General features: G+C 46.4%; 1 protein-coding gene across 1 annotated transcript; it reads right to left on the bottom strand.

Annotated features, from left to right (window-relative positions):
- ZNF598 (zinc finger protein 598) lies at positions 957–15,751 on the bottom strand (the record flags this gene model as incomplete). The annotated part of the gene is given in 12 exon segments (XM_021412162.1): positions 957–3,228; positions 3,476–3,620; positions 3,876–4,011; positions 4,352–5,112; positions 5,772–5,844; positions 7,022–7,203; positions 8,253–8,370; positions 8,807–9,024; positions 9,325–9,536; positions 11,498–11,627; positions 12,792–12,904; positions 15,584–15,751. Coding segments are annotated over 12 exon segments (2,604 nt in total), but the record flags the coding sequence as incomplete, so codon positions are not given.

Here is a 23,069-nt window from a genome sequence, read left to right on the forward strand (position 1 = left end):
ATATTAATTGGAAATAGCTTCTGGCATCTTAAGCTATTCCTAGCAAGGTGGAAGCTTTGCTTAACCAACACTTAGTAAAAACATCTCCCCAAAACCACGCTTCACGATCTCCTGCAGTTTAACCACGTCCACTAGCAGTTGGATTTGACTTGCTGTTTTGCTGAGGCACTTAGTGAGATGAGTTTCCCATGGGGCAAATTGCAGGTAGCGCACAGCAGCGCTGAGTTCATGCTACAACAGTGAGAGCTGTGGCATTTCTCTACTTTTTCCATCGGCCGCTCTTTACTGGGAGTTATCCCTCCCCTTCTCTGCAGCACTGTCCCATTCCCACCACTCACATCTGCTGCAGAATAGAATTAAACCAACTGCGATCACTGTATACTCATTAGTAAAAGCATAGAATCAATATTCCTCTCTCTAAAAGCTGTGTATATTTGCAGACTTCCTTTCAGCCTTCTGTTTTCCTGGGGAGAGCAGACCAGTCCAGTTCCACTCTGTTTTATTCACAGTGCTTTTCTAGATTGCATTTAGAAGCTGTGTCAACCTCCCGCCCCCCTGCGAGGCTCAGACACGGCCTTCACTGTACCGACTTGAAACCCAAGTTCAGCTGCCTGTATTTTGTTGCAATACGCATTTAAACCTCAGATTCTGTACGAGTTTTAATAACAAACCGATACCAAATGTGGTTTGCAAATTTCAGTTTTTTTTGCAGATACCTCTGTATAAGCAGACCGCTTCCACGAGTTGCAGTTGTCACTAACCTTACGTGGATTGTAGTATAAAGTGGACTGTGTATGGAAATAAGTTAAAAATGTTTACAACTTTTGTATATATATATATAAATATATAAAAAAATATCTTTTGAGAGAGCAATCTGTGACGATGTATTTTCAGTGTCTGTGTACCAACTGCAACTTATTTTCAATAAAGAGTTTAAAATGAATAGAAGGAGCCTGAACAGATTTGGTAATGCTTTATTTAATCAGGTGAGCACAGGGAACAAGGAAGCTGCATCGTCAGGCCCAGGAGAGCGAGCGCCTCGAGGAAACTTACAGCAGCAGCGCGAGTTCTCAACCTGGCGGCTGGGAACTTACGTATTTGCTAACACAGAAGAAAATAACTGGAAAAATAAAGGGAAGACGTCAGAAACTCCTGCAGAGAAGACGCATTTTGTTTCCTCTGAGCTTTACGAACCCAAGGGGCAGTCAGGGGAAGGAGTTGAGGATGTCGATTCGTTGCTGACTTGGGCAGCTGGCATCAAAACCGGAGCACTGGCTTGGGGGGGGGGGCAGGGGCAGCACACCCAGCCCTGCTCGAGAGGAAGCGCCTCGCGGCAGGAACACGGGAGCGTTACTACTGCAGTGTATCCATGCATTTTAATCAACAGCCATGCAGCCAAACGATCCTCCCTCCCCATTTCAGGGCATGCAGTCTGGCCCCCTGTGCTGAATACAACACATTCAGGTATTCAAAAGAGTCTGAATTATTTGGAAAAAGAAACGGCAAGCAGTTTGCAGCCTGACAGCAAGCAAAATTAACATGTATAAGGCAAGGAAAAGATGCTGTAGCCAGGACTAGCTCTTCAGTAATAGACTGAGCTCAATTTCATAGAAATGCTTATATAAAAGCAGTGTTTTGTCACTTAAAAATTACATAAATTAATCTCAACACGTTAAAAATAACTAAACCTGGTCTGCAAAGATGGGCAAGAATCAGACGCTTAATTACAGCCATGAAAGTGCACAGCAGGGAGGACGTGTCACTCCGTCACATCATAGCTGCTGCTGGAGAAGTTACTTCAAATGATGACTAGATTCAACTCCTGCTTCCTAGAGGTGGAAGTTACAGATGGCAAGCAACGTGAGCAAAGCTACTGCAGACCAACATCACCAAGGGAGATACAGGATGTAAACACTCCATAGTCTGAACAAATTATCCTCGTTAGTGCAGACCACTGTAAACAGATAAATGCACTTAAAGGCACTGCAGATAAACACGGTCAGTGATCAGCAGCATTTAATGTCCCAGTATGCCGTCGGTTGGAGCTACCACCATTACATCCAAGAAATAGAAACGTGGCAATCATTAAATAAAATCACCGTGAAGTGTGCTTTACAGGAAGTAAAGCCTTAACATTATTGTTCTACATGCAGTGCTACAAAATAAGTTTCTTTAAAGAACATGTTACATAAAAGGTCAGAGGCAACTTCAAACCTCAGGTTCCACTAATCACACAGATCAGTCCAATTCTTCAAGTAGTAAAATTAATTCAGTTTTCAGACGGGAATATTCTTTGCTATACGAGCAGCCCAACGTGTTTACAGACACACAACTGAAACAGCCCTATTCAACCAGCGACAGGAGCAATTCTGCATCGTTGCACCCCTGACTGCTTCGATTTTTGTGGTCACAGAAACAGCACAAAAATCAGAATATAAGGGAAGTCACTTCTGCTTCTATTCAACTTCAGTGATTCAGTATCTTCCCCCCTCTGCTCCCACCCTTCCCCAAAGAAAGAAAATCCCCAAGCCAGATGCATATTCCCCTATTGTGTCCCCAGTCAGACTTCAGATCAGAAAGTATTTTCTCAGCTATTGCATGTTACAGGAGAAAGGAGGCCCCCTGCCTGCCCACCCTGCGATTTTGGCCTAATTCTACTCAGGCATTTTGGAAGCTCAGACTTTGGATGTTAACTAGCTACGGCACAGTCCAGTGATCCCTTTGCACAGTATTTATGAACAGCACTGAGAGGGCTCTCTAACAGTTACCTGTGTATCAGCACTCCACCGGCACCGGCTCTCAGCCACACTACACTGCCAAACCTCATTCCAAAAAGTGCATATTCATAGATAGAAACTGTTTTATTGGTCTTCATAAGAGCTAACTGATGATTCTACTGATTGCTTGTAAGGAAGGGAACTCCTCATCCTCAATATGCAAAGCTTTATGAGTGACAATGTCCTGCTGCGTTAGTACTTGCTTACATGTTGGGCAGATGCAGCAGTCAAGATCAGAGTTGGAGTCCGTTTGCCAGACATTCTTTTTGTTCTTTTTGGATTTGTTGGAACTTTGCTTTTCCTTGATTCTGAAATCATTGTGAGCAGAAAGCAGTTCCTGTTGCTTAACTGTGTCTGGCAACAACACCAGCAACTCGTTAAAAATTTTCTTGAAATTATCTCCAAGCAGTTCTCGGCAACTTTTGTAATACTGTGCTGCAGAAATCAGACCCTTCAGTGAAAAGAAAATTGGAATAATTAGAAATTAAAAAAAAATAAATCTGATTCATCTATAAAAGGATACACATTCTCCCAGGCCACACCACACTCACTGCTTTTTTGCTAGCACTAGAGAAGAGCTACAGTGGAGCACAGAGCAAGAAAGCTTCCATCTAGTCCACTCAGCAAACAGAAACAGAGGCACTACACGAACTGAGCAGAGGAGGATTTCAGGAACGCAAAGGTTCTTGCCCACTCACCTGTCTGAATTGCCCAGAATGCGTTTTAAATTTATTGAACTTGGACTCATCGCTTTGGAGGAATTCTTTAATAGATTGTATTAGCTGAATGTTCCTTTGCTGAAAGTTTTCTGGTATCAAGTATGACCCATGTCTGGATTTTGGCCTGCATTTGGGGGAAAAAAAGGAATGGAATTTGATAGTGCTTCACATTATGGAAATATGCTGCAGACGTACATTACATGACTACTCTTTTTCTATAGGATGCACTCCCTTTCTCCACCCAACTACACGTGCAATTACTGTAAGGGCACCTGGTTACAGTAACCCCCCTCAGTGTTTTGTGCTTCCTTTAAAGCTTCTGTGGCATATCTTGAGATGCAATGTGTAAAGTAACTCTAACCAAAAGGACTTTACTTACTCTTTCAAAGATGTAGTGACAGGTTCAGAGATACTGGTGGATGGAATAACAGCAAAACCTGGTGGGGGTTTACTAACAGGCACTGACAGTCCCGGAGGCGGAGGCGGATTCTTTAATAGCACCACAGTGTTAAAGCCTAAATGAAAGCAGAAATGGGCAGGAAGTTAGAGCACATATCTGTGGCACCCACATACCAGCAAGTAAAATTAACACCGACAGTCTGACGTACTCTCCAGAACCATCAAGAAGTAAGAGTCAACAGTGCAGTCATCACTATTTCAGAAGAAACCTAAATATTAAAGAGATGGAAATCTGTCGCCTTAATGCTCAGGTCAAGAAGTGCTTCATAGCACCTGATATTACTCTACACAGAGAGGGGACTTTCAAGACTCTGTGTTACTCAGGCTGCCTTTGAACTTTAGCCATATTTCTCTAAGCTACAGCCAAGAAAGCTGACGGTGCCCTGAAGAGCTTACCCGGTGGCGGTGGCATTCGAGCTGATCCTGAGCTCCCAAGAGCTGGGAAGTCTTCCTGAGGTAAAGGGCACTGGTTCGTCACTGTGGGCTTTTTAAGGCCAGGGGGCTCTTTGGGTGTACTACAGATTGCTAAGGATTTTTCTGAATGACCATTCACGACAGCTGCAGATCTGTCAGAGGCATGAAGAGCAGAAGCAGCGTTCGATGTCTGCTCCGTTTCTGGCAGCTTTTCAATACACGACCTGGGAAACGATGTCTCCTGCAACAGGTGTGGGGATGATGGTCTCTGCTTCTCAACCCCCATCTTCTTTTTCTTGCTCACTTTTGTGAAAGTTTGTGAGGTAGAAGCTGCCAGCAAGGATGATACATCAAACATGGTTGGTGCGTTCCTTATCTCCTGGGTTGTCAAGCCACTACTGGCATCTTCATCATCTGACTGAGAGAGTTTATTGCTCTTCTTATTTCCTTTAGTGCTATTCAAGGAGTATGATTTTTTGGCTATCTGATTTACACAAGGGTTGCTAATGGCTTTGACCACATTTTTACTGGAACCACTGTTCCACGCAGATGTGATGTTAGTTACTGTCTTATTGTTAGGCCTCATTTTGGACACCAGAGCTGGAAAATCCTCCTCTTGAAAAGCTGTTTTCTTTGCAGTGGCTGTATATGTCAAAGACATCCCAGAAGAGACAGCGGGTGCTGCAGAGGATGACAAGCTTGGGAAATCTTCTTTAAGCTTAACTGCTGCCAGCTGAGCAGAGCTGCGAGAAAGGAAAAGTACACCTAGTTACACCACCACTGCACAGCCAGCAGAACTCCACCAGGAAGAAGAGGCTCCATGCCTGACTGCATTCTTCCTCAATCCATCACTTAGAGTGGCACAGCTGGCATAACAGTTAACAGGATGCTAATACATAAACCGTGTCTGGATGAGCCTCTTCAAAGCAGTCTCACTAGCCTTGCTGTCTTATCAGTGCTGTCTGAGCACACCTTCCCTTGACCAGCAAGCCACACATGCAGGCTTCCAGCGCATGCTAGCGTCCACATCCTGCTGCACAGACTCTATTCATAGAGCTACCACCCATCTAACGAAATGATGAATTTTAAAACCCCAACAGCATATGGCTCCCTCAAGATGAGCTACTGAGTTAAAAATGAGTGGAGTTAAGAATACTGAAAAGTTCCCTGTAACTGGACCACCAAAAAAAAAAAAAAAAAAAAAATCAAGCCATGAACTGAAGCAACAGCCTATGCTGTTCATTCAGGCAGCTAACACAGAAACAGGCCAAAGCAGAAGAGGAACCAAGAGAGAGGAGCACCTGCAGTTCAAGGGATCTATAGGACTCTTTCCTCCGGAAACACGCACCCAAGTAAGTTTCTAAATCAGCTTTCTCAGTGCTACAGTCTTGAACGAACTTACCTTTGCAGAGGTCCCACTGCAGAACCAATTGCTGGAAAGTCATCTTGGCTCAAAGCACCATTAGCAGCTGCTTCTTTTGGGGGTATTGACAAAAAGAACAAAGAAATATATTCAACTAAAATTCATTAGTTTCAAAGCGGAAGCTATCAACGAACACGACACAGCATTAACAAGTCCTATTTTCAGCAGCTGATGATGTCATTAACCGACATTCTGGAAGGGCAGTAAGTCCATGTATCACCACTTCCTTCAGTTAACCACGTTCACCATTATGTCATCAGGTACGAGTTCTTGCATACAAGCAATTCATGGAACTTGATATGAGCAAAACACTGGTTGATACGACAGTCTCTAGAGGACTCCTCCACTACTAAGAAGGCAATGCCCCCAGCTGCCTGCTCCACGCTTCTCCCATAGGCTAGCACTTGGCTGCCTGCACAGGGTTAGGATACTCTGACTCAGTATGCTGATTCTCCACTTGGAAAGCTGCTCCTCCGAGCTGTTTAACACCTCTGCTGCACAGATGCCCACACTGCTAAGCAATTAGCTCCTGGGCAGTCAGTTTACATCAAAACAGAGATCATTCCCAATTAGGATTTGCCTTAAAATGCAGTGCTGTGGACTGCATCAATTTAAGAACAGATTGATAACAGCTTTGACATGCAGGCAGCAAAAGCTGGGCTAGCAGCAGGGTAAGATAGCCTTGCCTGCCACCCCCAGCTGAGCTGTATCCATTAGACAACTGAGCTCTCAGCAGCTCTCAGCTCATTATGGAAGCGTATAAAGTTTGAGCAGAAATCCTGGTATAGGAGCAATAAAACAGTGGAAAAGGGATTTGGAGCTACAGTAATATCAAGACAACTGTATCTACCAGTTACAAACTTTTACCGGGACTAACTTCATCCCAAGCATCACAATAAATCATGTACATTCCTGCATGTAGAGTAGGAAAATGGCAGTCTTAGATGATATTATTTGGACAAAACATCGCAGATACTGTCATACCTTAACTGTGTTTGGTATCTCTACCCAGCTTCATTTTAAGTATAACTGGCTGCACAAATCCCAGCCCACTCGGACACACTTCACTGTAAATGAGTGTTGCTGGATTAAGATTCTGCACAGCTCTCTCCATATCCACGAGCTTTTGAGAACAACACATGGCAATTACACTTTGGCCAGGCTGATCTCCTGACCCATCACCACGCCTTCATGTCTCCCTGCAGCTGCACAATATGTTCAGCACTAACCTGTAGCTTCACTTGAAGACTTTGGCACACGTTTGGAGCTGGCTACTTCGGAATCCCTCAAGTCCTCCTTTTTACTTCTACTGCTGCTGTCCTCCTTGTCTTCTACCCGTTTCTTCTCTTCCTGTCGTTTAGCAGCTACAGATGCCCTGACTGCTGCTGCAACATCTCTGTCTTCTTCTTCCCTACAGGACAGGGCAGATTTTCTTGGTAAAACAGCAAGGATTACGAGGCACTTTTGTCTCACTCCACCTCTCACCTCTCTGCTGTAAGCTCTGATGGCTGTCCCTGGCCTTGTGCTGCCACCTGCTGAGAAGGCTGAAACAAACCCACTCTTCCAATACAGCCTTGGCTAGCGAGACAGGTAACATTTAACCCCAGGATCTGCCAGTTCTGTATGTGGTGATAACAGTCCAGGACAGAAGAAGTCAACTGGAGTGAACTGCGAGAGACAGTACCAAGAATGCTAGCGGACACCTACATCTCCCATTTTCCAATGTACAGTCTGATCTGTAGGCCAAAGTAATTCTTTGAAATATGGCTCATGAACTCTCAGCGAATGAGAAATCCACATGTGACACCAACATAAAAAGGTGTTTAGAGATGGACTTCTTCCCCAGTGAAATTACCAGTAATGAACCAGCTGACTATCCAGTGAGAAAAAGAAGAGAAATAGAGGTGCAATATGTAAAAAGTACTCAGGTCTTGTATGCGTGGAGAGACATAAATGCAAACTTTCATTTCAATACTTAACCCTCTTCTTTTTCCAAAGTACTCAGTCTGGCCACACAGAGATCTGTTTATTCAATGAAAAGCATGGGCCTTAAAATAGGAACTTCATGGTTACGCAGACCAGAGTCCATTAAACCACCAAAGATTTATCACTTACTTCAGAAAAATCTCTTTAAAAAGAAGTTAGCACAAACGCAGTTGCTGAAATTAATTAAGAATTCTGATTTCAGTTAACTCCCATGTTGAAGATTACAGTGTTTGCTTTCTTTGGCAAGTCCAGGAAGCTTAAACTTCACAGAGAGTAATTTCACTTTCACCAGGCACGCAGCCAGCATGCAGGCTTCGACTGAAAACTAGCTGTACTCTCCGTTAAGGATTCACTATGGAAGCTTCCAAGCTTTGTCCCTACTTCCTTCCAACCTGTGCACCAAACTCTGTTAATTGCTAAGTAAGAAACAGCAATAAGCAGCGACAGAAATCCACACAATGCTGTGCTACTCACCTCTTGTATCTCCAGCTGCCTCTTCTGTTTTGCTGACTTCCTCGGCCACCCAATCTGCCTGACCTCCCTTGCCTGTTGTACCTGTCAACTTCTTCATAGTCCTCTCCACCTATAACACCTGAACAGGAGGAATAGTTATCACTCTTAAAGTTATTTCTCTAATCTGGGCATCATACTATGCCTGAAAAAGAGGAAAAATACACTAGTACAAATACATCTATCTTGATTTCCTTCTGATGATTCAGCAGTCTATCAAACCTCCAGGAATGGTCAAAGTCTGTATGTTCCACATAGAAGAAAAGTCTGCTCCGTCTCCTCACTCAAAGCAATGCCAACTCTGAAATTACATTCACGATGCTCGTGGCTCTGTCAACTTCTGGTTATCTTCAAGAACAAACTCCCCAGCCTCTCAGAGCCCTGGTTCCAGGGTTTCTCCACCCTCTTGTGAAGAACATTCCTAGCTAGGAAGTCTTCACCAGATGTTTCTGCATACCATCAAAGCACTAAGAACGAATACGTTCCTGGCCATTGCAACACCCCCCAGCCACACTCACCCTCATTTCTCCTCTGGTGCCGAGGAGCATAATTAAACTGAAGATCTATCTGCCGGTTCTGCCTGGCCTCGGCCCTGCTCTTGCTGTGGCAGGCTGTTTTGTGCGCTTTGTAATCTATTTCAGTGCGGAAAGCATGGGTAAACTGCTCTGTGCTGCACCGTCCCTCTTCGCAAAGGAAATGCTTTTCGCGGAAGTGCTCGCGAAGGTATTCGTAATCGCTGGAGAAAGAAAAGAGGCTGAGCTGCAATTCTCCAAACATATTTCACTAATGGTATATGATTATCCTTCGCTCCATCTGTTAATGCTTTACGTTAACATCGATGAGGAAAACTTTAAAACATGAACTAGACAGAAAGTGGTTACTGCAGCTGTTGGTGTGAGGAGCGAAAGAGCCTCTAGCCAAACCTGCTCCCATTCTTGCACTCTCTTCAAGCACTGCTTTTCAGAAAGCACAGCTCAAAATTTAGGGGAAAATTGTTTGAAGCTACAGAAAGAGAAATAAAACGATTCCCACAAACCTGTAGTACTCCTGAGCACCATCAGAGTCACAGAAGTGACAAAAATAGTGATCTCGTCTCAGATGTTTCAGCAGCTCATCATTATCCAAATAACGCTCGTCACAGAATTTACACAGGGGATGCCCACGATGGGAGGTGTCATCCGGATCTCCATGGATTCGATGGCGAGCAAGGTCCTTACGAGTGTACCATTTCCTTTCGTATGTAAAAATCTGAAGAAATAGGTAAGAGTGGAATAAGCTAGGCTCTGCACAACTTACTTGCAGGAGTCACAGACTTGCTTTAAAAAGATGCAAACTGACAACTCACAGCTCAAATTTTCAGTGACCAGGAACCAAGACTCAAGAGGCAGATCCAAACTGCATCTCACTTATACTTCACTCACCTCAAATGCTGGAAACAGATCAACTTCACCCTTTCTCCTTCCATGAGAACAATGCTGTTCAGTGAACAAATTCGGCATTGTGAGCCAGTCTTCTGCCCCTAACACACAGGCTGTTTTGGTTCCAAAGATGCCAGAAAGATCAACATATCCTTGAGAACAGAACATCCTTTATTTCTTGTGTCTTTAACAAGGAATCTTAATTCACTCTGGGAAAAGGTTCATTTGGCTTAGCTAGCACTGACTGACCGAAGCTTCTGCGAGTTCAAGAACTTCTCTGCAGTGGGTATTAACAACACAGAAGCTTTCTCCAAGATAAAAGGGTTTCTTCAATAGTCTGAAATTGAAGCCAACGTATTCTACTAGTTTACTACTCTAGTGCTGCCTACCTAGGCTGCCTGTGGAAGCACCTCTTGAGCAGAGCACAAGGGACACTGCAACTATAGGAAGCTGCCTTGTCTTTCTCTTCCCCTGACTCAGCACTAGCGATCTCATGACCACAGGAGAGAATCAAATCAATTCAGTGAAAACTAACCCTGCAAAAAAGATGTACTGGTCTTCATTCAAGCCAACCTTGACCACTCCTGGATCCTGCCCCTTTGGGCAACAACCTGCAGTTTGACCAGTATAAACCAACTGTGGAACTACAACGTAAATGCATTTCTCTGATTCGACATTTGATCGGTTTCAGAGAAAACAAACATACGTACAAAACCACATGTAAAGAGTTCTAAAAATACGTGCTCATGCATTAAATTCCCTCCTGCAATAATAAACAATGCCGACAACTATTAGACACAAAGGTTAGCAGCCCCAGCATTCATTTAACAACAACGGCTGATTTTGCCTGACGCGTCATTCCGAAATACAAAAAACAAACGCAAAGACCCGAGCTCCAGGGAAAGGTGGAATTCTGACTTTCAGGCTGAAAAAAGCATTGCCTGACTGACAGAATAGCAGCTGTTCTAAGCAAAATTCAAATGGGTTAAGAAACAAGAAAAGCCAGTGATGGCAGGAGTAAGATGAGTAGTTTGAAGGCTCGATACAGACAGGCCACTCAGCTTTCCACTAAGTGCTTCATCTTTACATTTTAAGCCAGCCCCAGTCATGTTCTATGTGTGTACATCAAACAGGGCAGACCTCAACTGTAGACACTCATGTTTCACTTTCCAACGAAATCAACACAATACAGGAAATTCGCTCTGAACAAATAAACAAGATAATGAAATATAATTATATTTCATTAAACCAGCAAGATGGATTCTCATCCTGTACATGATTCAACTGTAAATGCTACACTGACTCTGCTCTGAGAGAGAAATCCATCACTCCATGATGCACTCTGCTTTCTGAACTGCCACTAATATTTTCTCAGTTACAGACTTAGTTCATAAAGTCATCGTAAGTCCTAACAGATATCTAAATTGCTACAGTTAGAGCTGCAACAAAGCCTGTCTATAACTCAGGATTACCTTCCTCTCAGACAGACAGGGTTTGGTATTTACAGGCATCATGGGGGAGGAGCTAACCTCAGAAGCTTATTAATATGGTTGGGTTTAATTAAAAGCACAATCCATTTAGGACCTTCAGGCCTCTTTCATTAATCAGTTTATGGAAGAAGAAAGTCTCAGAAAAAAAGCAAGTGAGCTGACTGCAGGCAGACAGGAGAAACTCAAACTGCAGAGTGGTGCTGTTCAGCATCTCCTTCTTCCCACCTCCTCAAGTACTCCTGCAGGTCACGTAAGGAACCACCCTCTCCTTCCCACACTTTACAGCATAGAACCAACTCACCTTTAAGTGTTTAACACAGAGTTTGCAACAGAAGAGTTCATGCTGCTTTCTCATGTGCTGTTCCAGATCTGCAAAGGTATTGAATGGCTTCAAATCTGGACATAAAAAGCATTCATGCTGCAGCAGCTTCCTAAGGGACAAAGAAAGATTTGCTAAAAGTTATCCAATTCCCTCTCAGCAACCTGATATCTTTATCAAAAAATAAACATTCTGTCCATGGCAGAATTCTGCGTTTTTACTTCCCCCCCCAGCTATTTGTAATGAGGTTAGCATTCTGTTTATTCCAAGAACATTTTGTCATTGGTCAGGAACAGAAAAGAATGAAATTACATGGAGGCTTGAACTGTAAGAAGCGAGCTGAGCAGCCACAGTGTAAGCAGCAAGCCACCAGCACACAGCCTGCGAGCGGACAGCAACGCATCTGAGCAACACACTCCTGCCTCATTGAAGATTCAGCTGATAGTGGCTACAGTTAAATCTAATTTAGTTGTGCTTTATACTGTCAGCAAGTGAAGTACACAATGAGGTGGGGAGATAAAAAAAAAAATGTAATAGGAAAGGAGGAAAAAAAGTAAGCACGATGATTCCCAGCAAGAACTAAAGGCAGAGCACTGGTCTCAGTGGGAACCCCCACTTGCTCGCACTTGATTACGGTTCTGTGGGCAGCCACCCCAGCAACCCTCCAGAAATCCTATCATCAAAAGCAGTTCGCAGGGCTGGTGTATAATTAATCAGAACATGTTTCCAGCTGCTTCTGCTCACCAAAACTCGTTGCCCAACCTCATAAAATGGAAATTATAAACATATCACAAAGTTACATTTTCACCTTCTTTCTCTCCTGTTTATAACCAAGACCTCTGTAAGAAGAGGACACTTTTCATGTGATGTGTAGTACAATTGGTTTTGATTACTCCTTATGCAACACAGGTATAAACACCATTGTAACAGTCATTTTGCCTTTACTAATTTACACAGCAGCCACGCAAGGAATGAAGAGCCTTGCAGCAAGTTTGCCACTGGTAAAGAAGCAAAAAGCAACTTCTGTCAGCAGAGCCTCTGTACATCTAACAAAGGAGCTGCTCCCTTCCCAGCCATGGCACGGAGAGCTGCCACCAGCTGCGCTGCCCTCATCCCACCAAAGCCACCTGTGCTGCCCAATGGACACTGCATCGAAGTCACCATTTCCATAAACCAAAACCACGCTGTTCCATTAAGGCAGGCGCTTCCGGCCACGTAACACAGATAACAACGTGATGTTTTAGGGACGGGTTACAGAAAGGATTCTCGTGCTTACCTGTACAGCGCATAAACTTCTCCATCCATAAAATAAATGTCGTACTTCTTCTCATGCTGCAACTTGTTAAGTGCTATCGTCGAGAATGACGTAAGCTTCCGCCCAAAGACGACCTACAGACAACACAGCACAGGGATCAGAGAGGACACACGTGGGCTGCGCGGTACTCAGGATGGCAGATGAACTCCTCAGCACAAGCTTTGTTTGTTGGAGTCTCACCATAGCCAAGGGCTTAGACAACAGGGCCAGAGCCGTGTCACTGCCAGCTGTGTGCCACCACTGCCTGCCGTCCCCACAACCGTCAGCTGAGCAACTGCGACTGCTAATCAGCTTCCAGCATGAGCAGCGTGCAGGGTGGGTTGGACTTGCCTGGTCTTTGGATTTTGAACTAGATTAGGAAGCTTTTTATGATGCCTGGCTACCACAACCACGCACACAGGGCATAAACATCTCCAAGCAATGCAACCCATTTGTTGCCCAGAGCCCTGCACTCAGCTGCCTCCTACCTCCTAGTAGGAGACCGCAGGAACAGACAGCCTGTGAGGGAAAGTGACGTGACCCAGGGTCTGATGAGGAGACCACTGCTTCCTCTTTCCTCAAATATCAGTAAAGCGAGGGAAAATGCAACATCCCTTCCCAAATTATTTGTACGGTGCATCCATTCTAAGAGAACCTGGTTGCTGCCACTGCTGCCTACTGTCAGTCTGCTGTAGAACATTCCCAGTTTGGGCAGTGCTGGTGTAGCAGTAACATGAATGGAACAACTGTTATAGAATACAGGTGCAGTTTAGTCTTGTTAAGTCAATCCTCTACCCCTGCTGGGGTGAAACACCTTGGAGCACATCTTCTGGATTGGACTTTCTTGGTTTAGTTAGTTTTTAAAGCTTCCTTTACAGTGAGGCTACTATTAAGATATGTTATATATATATTGCATATATGTGTGTGTGTATATACACGCTCACACATATAAACACACACCTCTCTGAAATATCAAGCTTCAAATGAAGTGACTACAAGCGTAGGGTTTTTTGGATAAATGTGTAACTCACATTATTTTTCAAAACATTCGTTTCTGTAAAGTTCATTTCAACCTGAGGAAAGTTTCAGAAGGGAGGAATGAACTGCAGAAAAGCAGATTTTATCACTGGAGTCCACCACAGATTCCTGCAGCGGTTCCAAGGACAAACACATACGTGTACAACAAACACACTGACCAGTCCTCCAAGCCTGACCCCAGCACACATCAGGGTGACTCCACAGGTCAACAAGCAGCCCTGCCTCACTCCAGCACAGCAATTACGCATCACTGAGAGCACCTATTACCATAACAAGTCTATCCTGCTTTCTCCTCCATCACGCAGCGCGATCCCAGCCATCTTTCAAGTTATTTCCATTTCCTCTGAACATCATGCTGTGATGCTTACAGTTCAGCCTACACCGATCAGCACAGAACCAGCTGAGATCTGGTGAGCTATATGTGTCTCTTCTAGCTCCACATACTAGGCAAAGTGAACAGGTCCTGGTTTAGATCCTACATACACGTTCAGTTCATTCGAGGGCATGTGATGTGACACGTGCTGGCCCGTATCTCTTTTCTTTTCTTGGGGGCAGAGGGATGACAGAACAGTGTCATAGTGGTACTTGGACATGAGGAAGAAAAGAAAAAAAGAGCACTGCCATTAATAAGGACCTCTCAGACAACCATAATGAAAGGATCATTTTTAACAATTAATAAATGAGAGAAAAAGATGGCTTAAAGAGTTGAAGTTCAGGCCACATAATACACCAACTGTTATAAAACTGAAGTGCTCACAGTCCACCTGTGACCCTGAGACAAGCAGTTTTATGGCAGCCGAGCAACATCACAGCTTGCTTCCTAAGAGAGGAGGTGTGCAGAGAGGTAATGGCCTCAAGTTGCACCAGGGGAAGCTCAGGTTGGCTGCGAGGAAACATTTATTCTCCAAAAGAGTGGTCGGGCACTGACACTGCCACCCAGGGAGGGGTGGGGTCACCATCCCTGGAGGCATTAAGAACCATGGAGATGCGGCACTGAGGGACATGGTCAGTGGGCACGGTGGGATGCGTTGGGCTCGAGGATCTCAGAGGTCTTTCCCAACCTTACTTACTCTACGGTAAAATCACTCAATAGGGATCTGTGTCCCTCCCTACGTTGACGCTACTCACATGCAAGCGAGCTCAGTTTAAAAACCAAACCAAACACAGCAAACCCACAGCGCTTCCGGCACCCACCAACTCCGAGATCTTCAGGGATCTTCAATCTCTGCCGCCATTTGAGCAACATGAGAAGCAGCCAAGGTAACCAGGCAGCTTTTCTCAGGTGGGAGGCGGTGAACCCCCTCCTCTGGGGCACCGCTTTTCGTCTCCTGCACCACCTCGCTGTGATTTCTCTCCCAACGCAGCAGCAGCAGCTCTTCTCCTCTCACTGCATTCGTTCTTCCCCGCATCGCTCCACGCGGATCCGTTCTTACAGCCGTCCCTGAGCGAAGTTTCTCCAACCCCAACCCTGCGCCCCATCCCCGCCGCGTGGCGACGCTCTGAGCGCGGCTGCCGGCTGCACACGAGGCAACCAAAGCCCGACAGCAGAACGGGACCGAGGGGCAACGCCTCGGTAACACCCGGACAGCGGAGCCCAACGCCGCGACCCCCGCCCCCGCGTTTTGTTTCCTCCCTCCCCCTGCAGCGGACCGCGAGGAACGCGGCGTTGTGCCGCGCGGCCCCGCCGAGGCCTCGCATCGCTCCTCTCTGCCCCCCCGGCCCCGCCGCGGCCTCACCTGGCCCAGCTCCTCCCGGCACACGGCGCAGTACCGCACGCCGCACAGCGCCCGCATCCGCACCGAGCAGCGGTAGCAGATGGGGTGGTCGCAGCGGCCCAGCGCCACCACCTCCAGCTCCCCGCAGCACAGCACACACGGGCCCTCCGTCGGCCCCAACGCAGCCGCAGCCGCAGCCGCCGCCGCCACGCCCGAGGCCGAGGCCGAGGCGGCCATGGCGGCGCCGACCCGCCGCGGCCTAGGCCCCGCACCGCCTAGCAACCGCCAGCACCATCGAGAGGAAGCTTAGAGCGCCACCCTGGACAGGCCCCGCGCAGCGACTCTCTACCAGACTGCCGACCATAGAGAGCCACCTTCGCGGCGCCGCCCTGAGCTGGCCATAGAGTTTTTGCCTAGAGCGCCGCCTCACTCTGCTGATTATCCTCCGAAGACATCCGGGGCGCCACGCCTCCCGGCGTCACCCCGCGTCCTCTGGCGTGCGACCATAGAGAGGGAGGCTAGGGTGCCCCCGGCTCCTGCGGGCCCCGATCGTGGAGGAGCGCCACCTGCAGCGCCTCCGCTCCAAGGCCCCTCTCGCTACGTGGGGTTTTGGGTCGAATTTTGGGTGGTTCTGGGTGGAGTTGGGCTCCGCGATCCTTGTCTGTCCCTTCCAACTCAGGATGTTTTATTGTGGTTCGGGCTCTGTTATGCCCTGGTGGTGCAAACAGCCCTACGGTGAATGCGTGAAGCCAGTGGCTCTGCCTTGTGATCAAATTTTATCTTAGAATCATAAAAGTCAGAAAAGACCTCCAAGATCACCATGTCCAACCCCATCCCATCCCACCATGCCCACTGACCATGTTCCTCAGTGCCACATCCAAGTGGTTCTTGAACACCTCCGGAGACAGTGACCCCACTCTCTCCCTGGGCAGCAGTGCCAGTGCCTGACTGCTCTTTCAGAGAAGAAATGTTTCTCAGTATCCAACCTGAACCTGAGCACTCTGCTGGCTCACGTTTAGTGGCTGCCAACCAACACTCCCAGATCCTTTTCCTCTGCACAGCTCTCAGCCACTCTGCCCCACACCTGTAGCAATGCATGGGATTGTTGTGACCGAAGTGCAGGACCCGGCGCTTGGCCTTGTTGAAGCTCAGGCTGTTGGCCTCAGCCCATAGATGCAGTCCATTCAGGTCCCTCTGCAGGGCCTTCCTACCTTCAGGCAGATCAAGACTTTCTCCCAACTTGGCATCATCTACACGCTTACGGGTTGTGCACTCAATCCCCTCATCCAGAAGGGGATTACATGGGTGTCTGGTAAGCTGTGTGCAAGTGACAAAAAACTCCCAAAAATGTACACGAAAGACTACAGAAAATTGAATATTGCACACACTGGAACAGTAACACAAATAGGTCATATTTATGTTCACACATACATTAGCTACAGTGTTTAGAGAAAAACGATGTTGTTTGGGTATGTGCTGCAGGCAGTGACTCATGTGCTCAGTATCTGAGCACATGACAGCTGCCCGGTGCTTCAGGAACGAGGTAATGGAGCTCGAGTTGATCATCGACACGTCAGGTTGTTGGCAGAGGAACCTGTGCTCCCGCGCTTGCTTTGAGGATTGAGCTCACCTTTTAAAGGTTGCTGTGTTATGCTGCTGCTCAGAGAGTAGAGCCACAGCTCCTTAGACAGAAGAGGGTGCTCCAGGAGCACCAAGAGCAGAGGCAACGTGGCTCAGCAGCCATGTTCCTCTAGAGGTGAATTCAAACAGCATAAATGCTGTTGTGATATGACACAGAGATGTTCACACAAACTGTTTTTTTTTTTTAAGACTTATGTGTTGGCCCATCTTTCTTTCTCCTGGATTCCCATGAAGCATTCTGTGCAGTGCCAATTTCTTTTCCATCTGTGAAAAATCAGAGCAGATCCCTTTCAAAGACAGGAATTCTGCTGCTGGATCTGTCAAAAAGTCCAAAGAAACACCAAGGTCTTGGCACGGAGTGCTTGTTCTACCACATCATCATATGTGTCACCAGACGAGCATCACATCACCGCAATTAGCAAACATTCCTGGAGTCCCATCCCGTGAGTCAAAGGCTGCCATCTGTCCTGAAAATGACACAGTGGTCCCATTTTCCATGAGCCGTTCCTCTGAGCGGTGTTAGACGGACCTGAGGAGTGATCCCAGGACACTCGATGCCTCACTGAGGGAGGTGCATGGTGGACGGACACCCAGGTTATTTGGTGGCACAACATGTTAACTCCATGATAAAACATCTCAAAATGAAGTCACTTTTCTAGGAAGGGAAATGGTGACAAACCATATTAAATCACACAATATATGTATAAGTTCTTAGGATTTACTCTTGTTCATCACTGCCAGCTGGAAGCCTGGATGAGCAGCACCTCTGTCATTCAGATCTGCTTTCTTTTCACTGAATTCCTTGTCAGTTGACTTAACAGAGGATCTTCATTTCTCCGATGCATCAACGATCACTTTAAAAAACACAGTGAGTCCATTACAATGTGTCATGATGTTACCTCGTCCAACACCAGCAGCACTGAACAGCATCTGTGCTGTGAAATAAATAAAGTAATACAGGAGATGAGTATTTTGGAAAACAGATCAACTAAGTAATTCCACAGGTTGAGTCGCTGTGTACAACAGGTAATATTTCCTTCGTCCTAAAGAGACCCATTTATCACACTTCAAAGTTGAGAGCAGATAATCGACACCGAAGTGGGTTTGGGTGGGGCTGTATTAAATAATTAGGAATGGCCGAGGATGTTGGCTGCAATTACTTTAGGAAATGTACCCCCCTCCCTGAATTAATGATACTGTTGAAAATGTTTTTGTGTCCAAACTGCATCACACCATTTTGGAGAGCAATTAGCATGAAATGAGATGGAGGCTGCCGACAGTAATGTGCTGTCTTAAGTGTCACTCGTCTGTGAAATTACGCAAGTACCCCAGCACTATGGCCGAGCTTAGGATAATAAATACACCTGCATAATTAGGCTTAAAAGTGACATTACTCATCACAACGAACATTGTGACAAAGCCACAGGGCATAACCAGAGTTTGTGCTTGGCAGATTTCACCTCAAGGGTCTGGGTTCTGTGGGTAGGGATGGACTGCGGATGGTTTCGTGTCCCTTTGCCAGCAAGCTCAACTGCCATCAGCAGTACAAGCTCAGAATGACTTCTACTGATTGGAGTTTGCAATCTCAGTGAGTCCTCAGCTTTAAAGTGAATGCAGGAGGTTTCTTTTGAACAAAGAGCTGTAAGGTGCAAGCTGGGGACCAGCTCCAGCCCTGCTCTCTACAAGCACGATCCTAACAAACCCAATCCCCATGCTTCTGGCTTCTGCAGCCTTCAGCAGAGCTCAGGTCTGCTTAACTCCTGCTTCTGGTCCTCGCTGCATGGCTCTGCTGAAGGGCAGGAACCCTTTGGCAGCAGTGCTGCTTGTGCAGCTGTGTGCTGCCTGGTGTAAAATGGAAGGAAAACCTCTGTGCCATCTCCGCGCCATTGCAGAAGATGCTCCTGCTTTCCTGACATCGGGAACTCCAGTGAGAAAAATGAAGACCTGCTAAAAAGCCAATGCCCAAACTTTTTTTCTGAAGCTGGTTTTCAGCTCATCATCATTCTGAAGAATCACACTGCCGGCGCGTGTGAGTCATGGGTGTGGATTCATTTATTTCGCGGTACAGAGAGGTTTTTATAATAGTCTTTCGGTGCATTGAATCATTCCTTGCTGATGGCTTAAGGATGCTGGTTTATGTCTCTCTGGATTGCAGATGGATTCCGGATCTGAGCACCGAATGTGACCCAAAACCATAAAGAGATGCAGTCATATCTAATTAACTAAGCTTTGGTGTCTGTTGCAAATATCTTGGTTGGTACTCGGCTCTATGTGGTGTCAAGATGGTGGTGTTTTCTCCCCAAAATAAAGGGTTAACATTGATGCTAGTGGTAGTTAATTTCCGTGCTTACTTCCCTAAATATCACACGATAATATCAGAAGAAAAAGGCACTCTTTGAGTCATTTAATCAGCAATAAATATACTGTGGAATAATTGATAACCTGCAGATGAGCACAACAAATCCATTTTATTCAGAAGAGCAACAAATCAAATATTTATGACTTAGCACTAAAATACTGTCAAAGTGCAGACCTAAAGGTTATGCCTAAGATTAATTTCACCCTCGCAGCTTGAGGCAGACGCGGTTCATTTGCAGCGAAGACACTTAGAGCATAACACTGAGATACGCTTTCATTGGACAAAGTTTCTCCTAAAAAGCGATAACTTTCTCATTTTTCCTACGTTTCTGACACTTTGCTGAGCTCTCCCTGTTACCTCCCTCTCGCTGTTTGGCTGTGGCACACTGCAACCCATTGTGCAGCGCTTCAAGCTGCACAGTGCCAGCAGGTTTGGTCTTTTTTTTACTCTCCATTTGGGATCAAACACGCCCACAGTGGTATCTGTGGGACCGACAGAGAGGTGCTCTGTTAGTTTCCCATGTTTAAAAAATACCCCGGACTGCAGTGACTTTAAACAAGAGCTTGTTTTTGTTTTCTGGAGTTCAGCAGCAGAGAGGCACACACACACGCTTCTGCCCTCTGCTTTGCCAGGAGGCACAACACGCTTTGCACAATTTCAGATTTCACGAGGGAATTTTCCTCCAAAATCTATATTGGAGAACAAACATAATTTGGTAATACAAGCTTCTCTCTTCTGAAAAGCAGTGATTCCTTAAAGGGGGCGAGGAGCAGGGAGGGAACCATCCCTACAGCACAAACAGAGGTACACGCTGGGAAGCAGAGGTGTATTTTAAGGCATTTTAAGCCCGGTGGTAGGGTTTTCTTTAGCAACTGCTCTCTGGAGGATGAGAGCACAGTAAGTGCAGCTATCGGAGGCACAGTGCCTCGACGGGAATTCAGAGAACAGCGGGGGGAAGAAGCGGCATTAAGCTTTCAAGGTGAAGAGCCAACGTGTGAATTCCCAGAACAGAATGAGGGCCCGGGGAGAGCTTGGCTTCCAGCTAGCATTAAGGCAACAAACGTCAATGGACAAAGCAGAGAAGCTCAGCCACACCGGCCCTGTGGTTGCTTGTCCCACCCTAGCTGGTGCAGGCAGCAGGATATTGCCTCCTGTTATTGCAATGCAGCTGTAGCACATTTAATTCCGCTCGTGGTGATGGTCCGTGAGGCTGCTGTGTGCCTCCTTTCTGCTATCTCAGGGGGTTTCATCAACCCAGATCCTAATCCAGCAGCGTTTGTGCCAAGCAAACACTCCACCTGTACAGATTTGCTTACAGGCAAATTTGGTTCTCAGCTCCATGCCTTGCAGCTCTCTGCTCCAATCGCTTTCCATGCATATAGCTGCATGTGCAATCTAGCCTCAGCTAATTAAATTTCAGAAAAAAATAGGAGAGCACATTGGGGTTGTGTGGGATTTGGTTGAGAGATCTCAGAGCTGTCAAAGAACAGATTCATTTCACAACTCTTCCCCCTTACAGTAAACATGCCTCCGACTGGAGCCAAATATACTCCGCACATACACATCTGAGTATTAGCTCGCTTTCGTTATTGAAAATTACTTCCAGGAGAAAGACTGAATCATGGAATGGAGGGGGCTGAGAAATCTGCTTGCCTTAGACACAACCATTTGATAAAAGCTTTTTTTTTTTTTCCCCTGCTCTTCTACCTACTTTTCTGATTTTTGTCTTTGCTGCTTCCTTGCTGCTTTTCGAAGGCCGTGTCATAGCACATCCTTGTGATTTTTCATCACGATCGTCGGTGTTGATGTGCCATGTCCATACTGCACTTGGTGGTGCCATGTCAGTGAGCCACATTGGAGCCGAGCTGCTCTGCAGAGCTGGGCCAGGCAGTGCCCACAAGCCTTGTGTGCCTCTGCCCGGGGTTTGTGTCCCACCAGTGATTCAGTCAATCCCTCTCCGTACCTCGGTTCAAAGCAGAAATGAAGCCACTGACTCAACTGGGTGCCACTGACTCAACTGGGTGCAATGGGGCTTAATTGCTCTCTATACGGGGCTTTGAAATCTGCAGTGATCGAAGCAGTTCAGAGCTGGGTGCTGTGGTGCGAGCCCAGCTGCACAGTTTGATGGAACAAACAAAGTTCCTTTGGCTCAGAGCGCCGAGTGCTGTGGAACTATGCGAAAGGGCTGCGAATCCAGGCTCTTTTTTTCAAGCTCAGTGCTAATGGATCCATTGTTTCATGTAAAGGTTTCTGCTGCTCTTGTAATAGCGTGTGTGACATTTGCAGCACGCCTTGTTCCATGAGCAGAGTAATTTGAGATAGTTTATTATCCTTTGGAGACTTTGCTGCTCACTGCTTAACTTCCATGTGACTGGACCCTGGAAAAATCTCTCAAAATAGTGCACAAGCCTAAAAATAGTGATGAATATGCTGTTTCTTAGGAATAAAATCATGAATGCGGGGCACTACGACAGGAAGATCTGAAACATTAGGAAACACCAATTACTGCTTCCTCTTTCTCTCCAGAGCCACCAAAGCACACGGGAGGTCTCACTGCTGAGCCCAGGTCCTGCTTGCTCACAGTGCGACGCTGCAGTTTGGATCAGCTGAGGTTGCTCTGTTTCAGGGGAACAAAGAAACAGCGTTTAATCAGCATGTTCTGAATCACTGGTGAGAGGAATCACTCCCAAACTCGAATTGATTACGCTGGGACGCAGTGGAGATGTGAGGAGTGGCAACTGTTATCCCAGGGTACCTGTGGGTCCTGCTTGCTGCATGGCTCATTCTGCTGAGCAGAATGCATGGGCTGAGACAGTGGTGAGCTCTGCTTTGGGAACCACCAAGGTTCGCTGAGCCACAGATGTGGGAATCGTTTTTTCTTGTTGTTAAACCACAGTCACTCGGGGTTGAAGTAATGCAGAAGTCGGTGAGGGGTGAGCTGCAGTGATATGGTGCGAGGAGATGGAGCGTGGGGACCCAGAGCACTGGCCCTGGGCAGGCAGCAGGGAGCTGACCACGCTCAGCCCCTCTGGTGGGATCTGCACGTCTGGTCGCTCAGGTGCTGAGCTTCACACCTCGCCTGAAGGACAGCTGTCTGCAGAAGCACCACACTCTGTGCAGCCTCAGGGAGTGGCACTGTCCGTGGAATAGAAGAACAGAATGGAATGGAATGGAATGGAATGGAATGGAATGGAATGGAATGGAATGGAATGGAATGGAATGGAATGGAATAGGACAGAATGGAATGGAATGGAGTGGAACAGAACAGAACAGAATAGAATAGAATAGGACAGAACAGAACAGAACAGAATGGAATCTAATGGAATAAGACTGGATAGGATTGGAAGGGGTTAGGATAAGATGGGATGGGATGGGATAGGATGGGATGGGATGGAATGGAATCTAATGGAGTAAGGTAGGATAGGATAGGATAGGATAGGATAGGATAGGATAGGATAGGATAGGATAGGATAGGATAGGATAGGATAGGATAGGATAGGATAGGAT

Source organism: Numida meleagris, chromosome 13, assembly GCF_002078875.1.
Source record: "Numida meleagris isolate 19003 breed g44 Domestic line chromosome 13, NumMel1.0, whole genome shotgun sequence".
NCBI classification, from domain to species: domain Eukaryota; kingdom Metazoa; phylum Chordata; class Aves; order Galliformes; family Numididae; genus Numida; species Numida meleagris.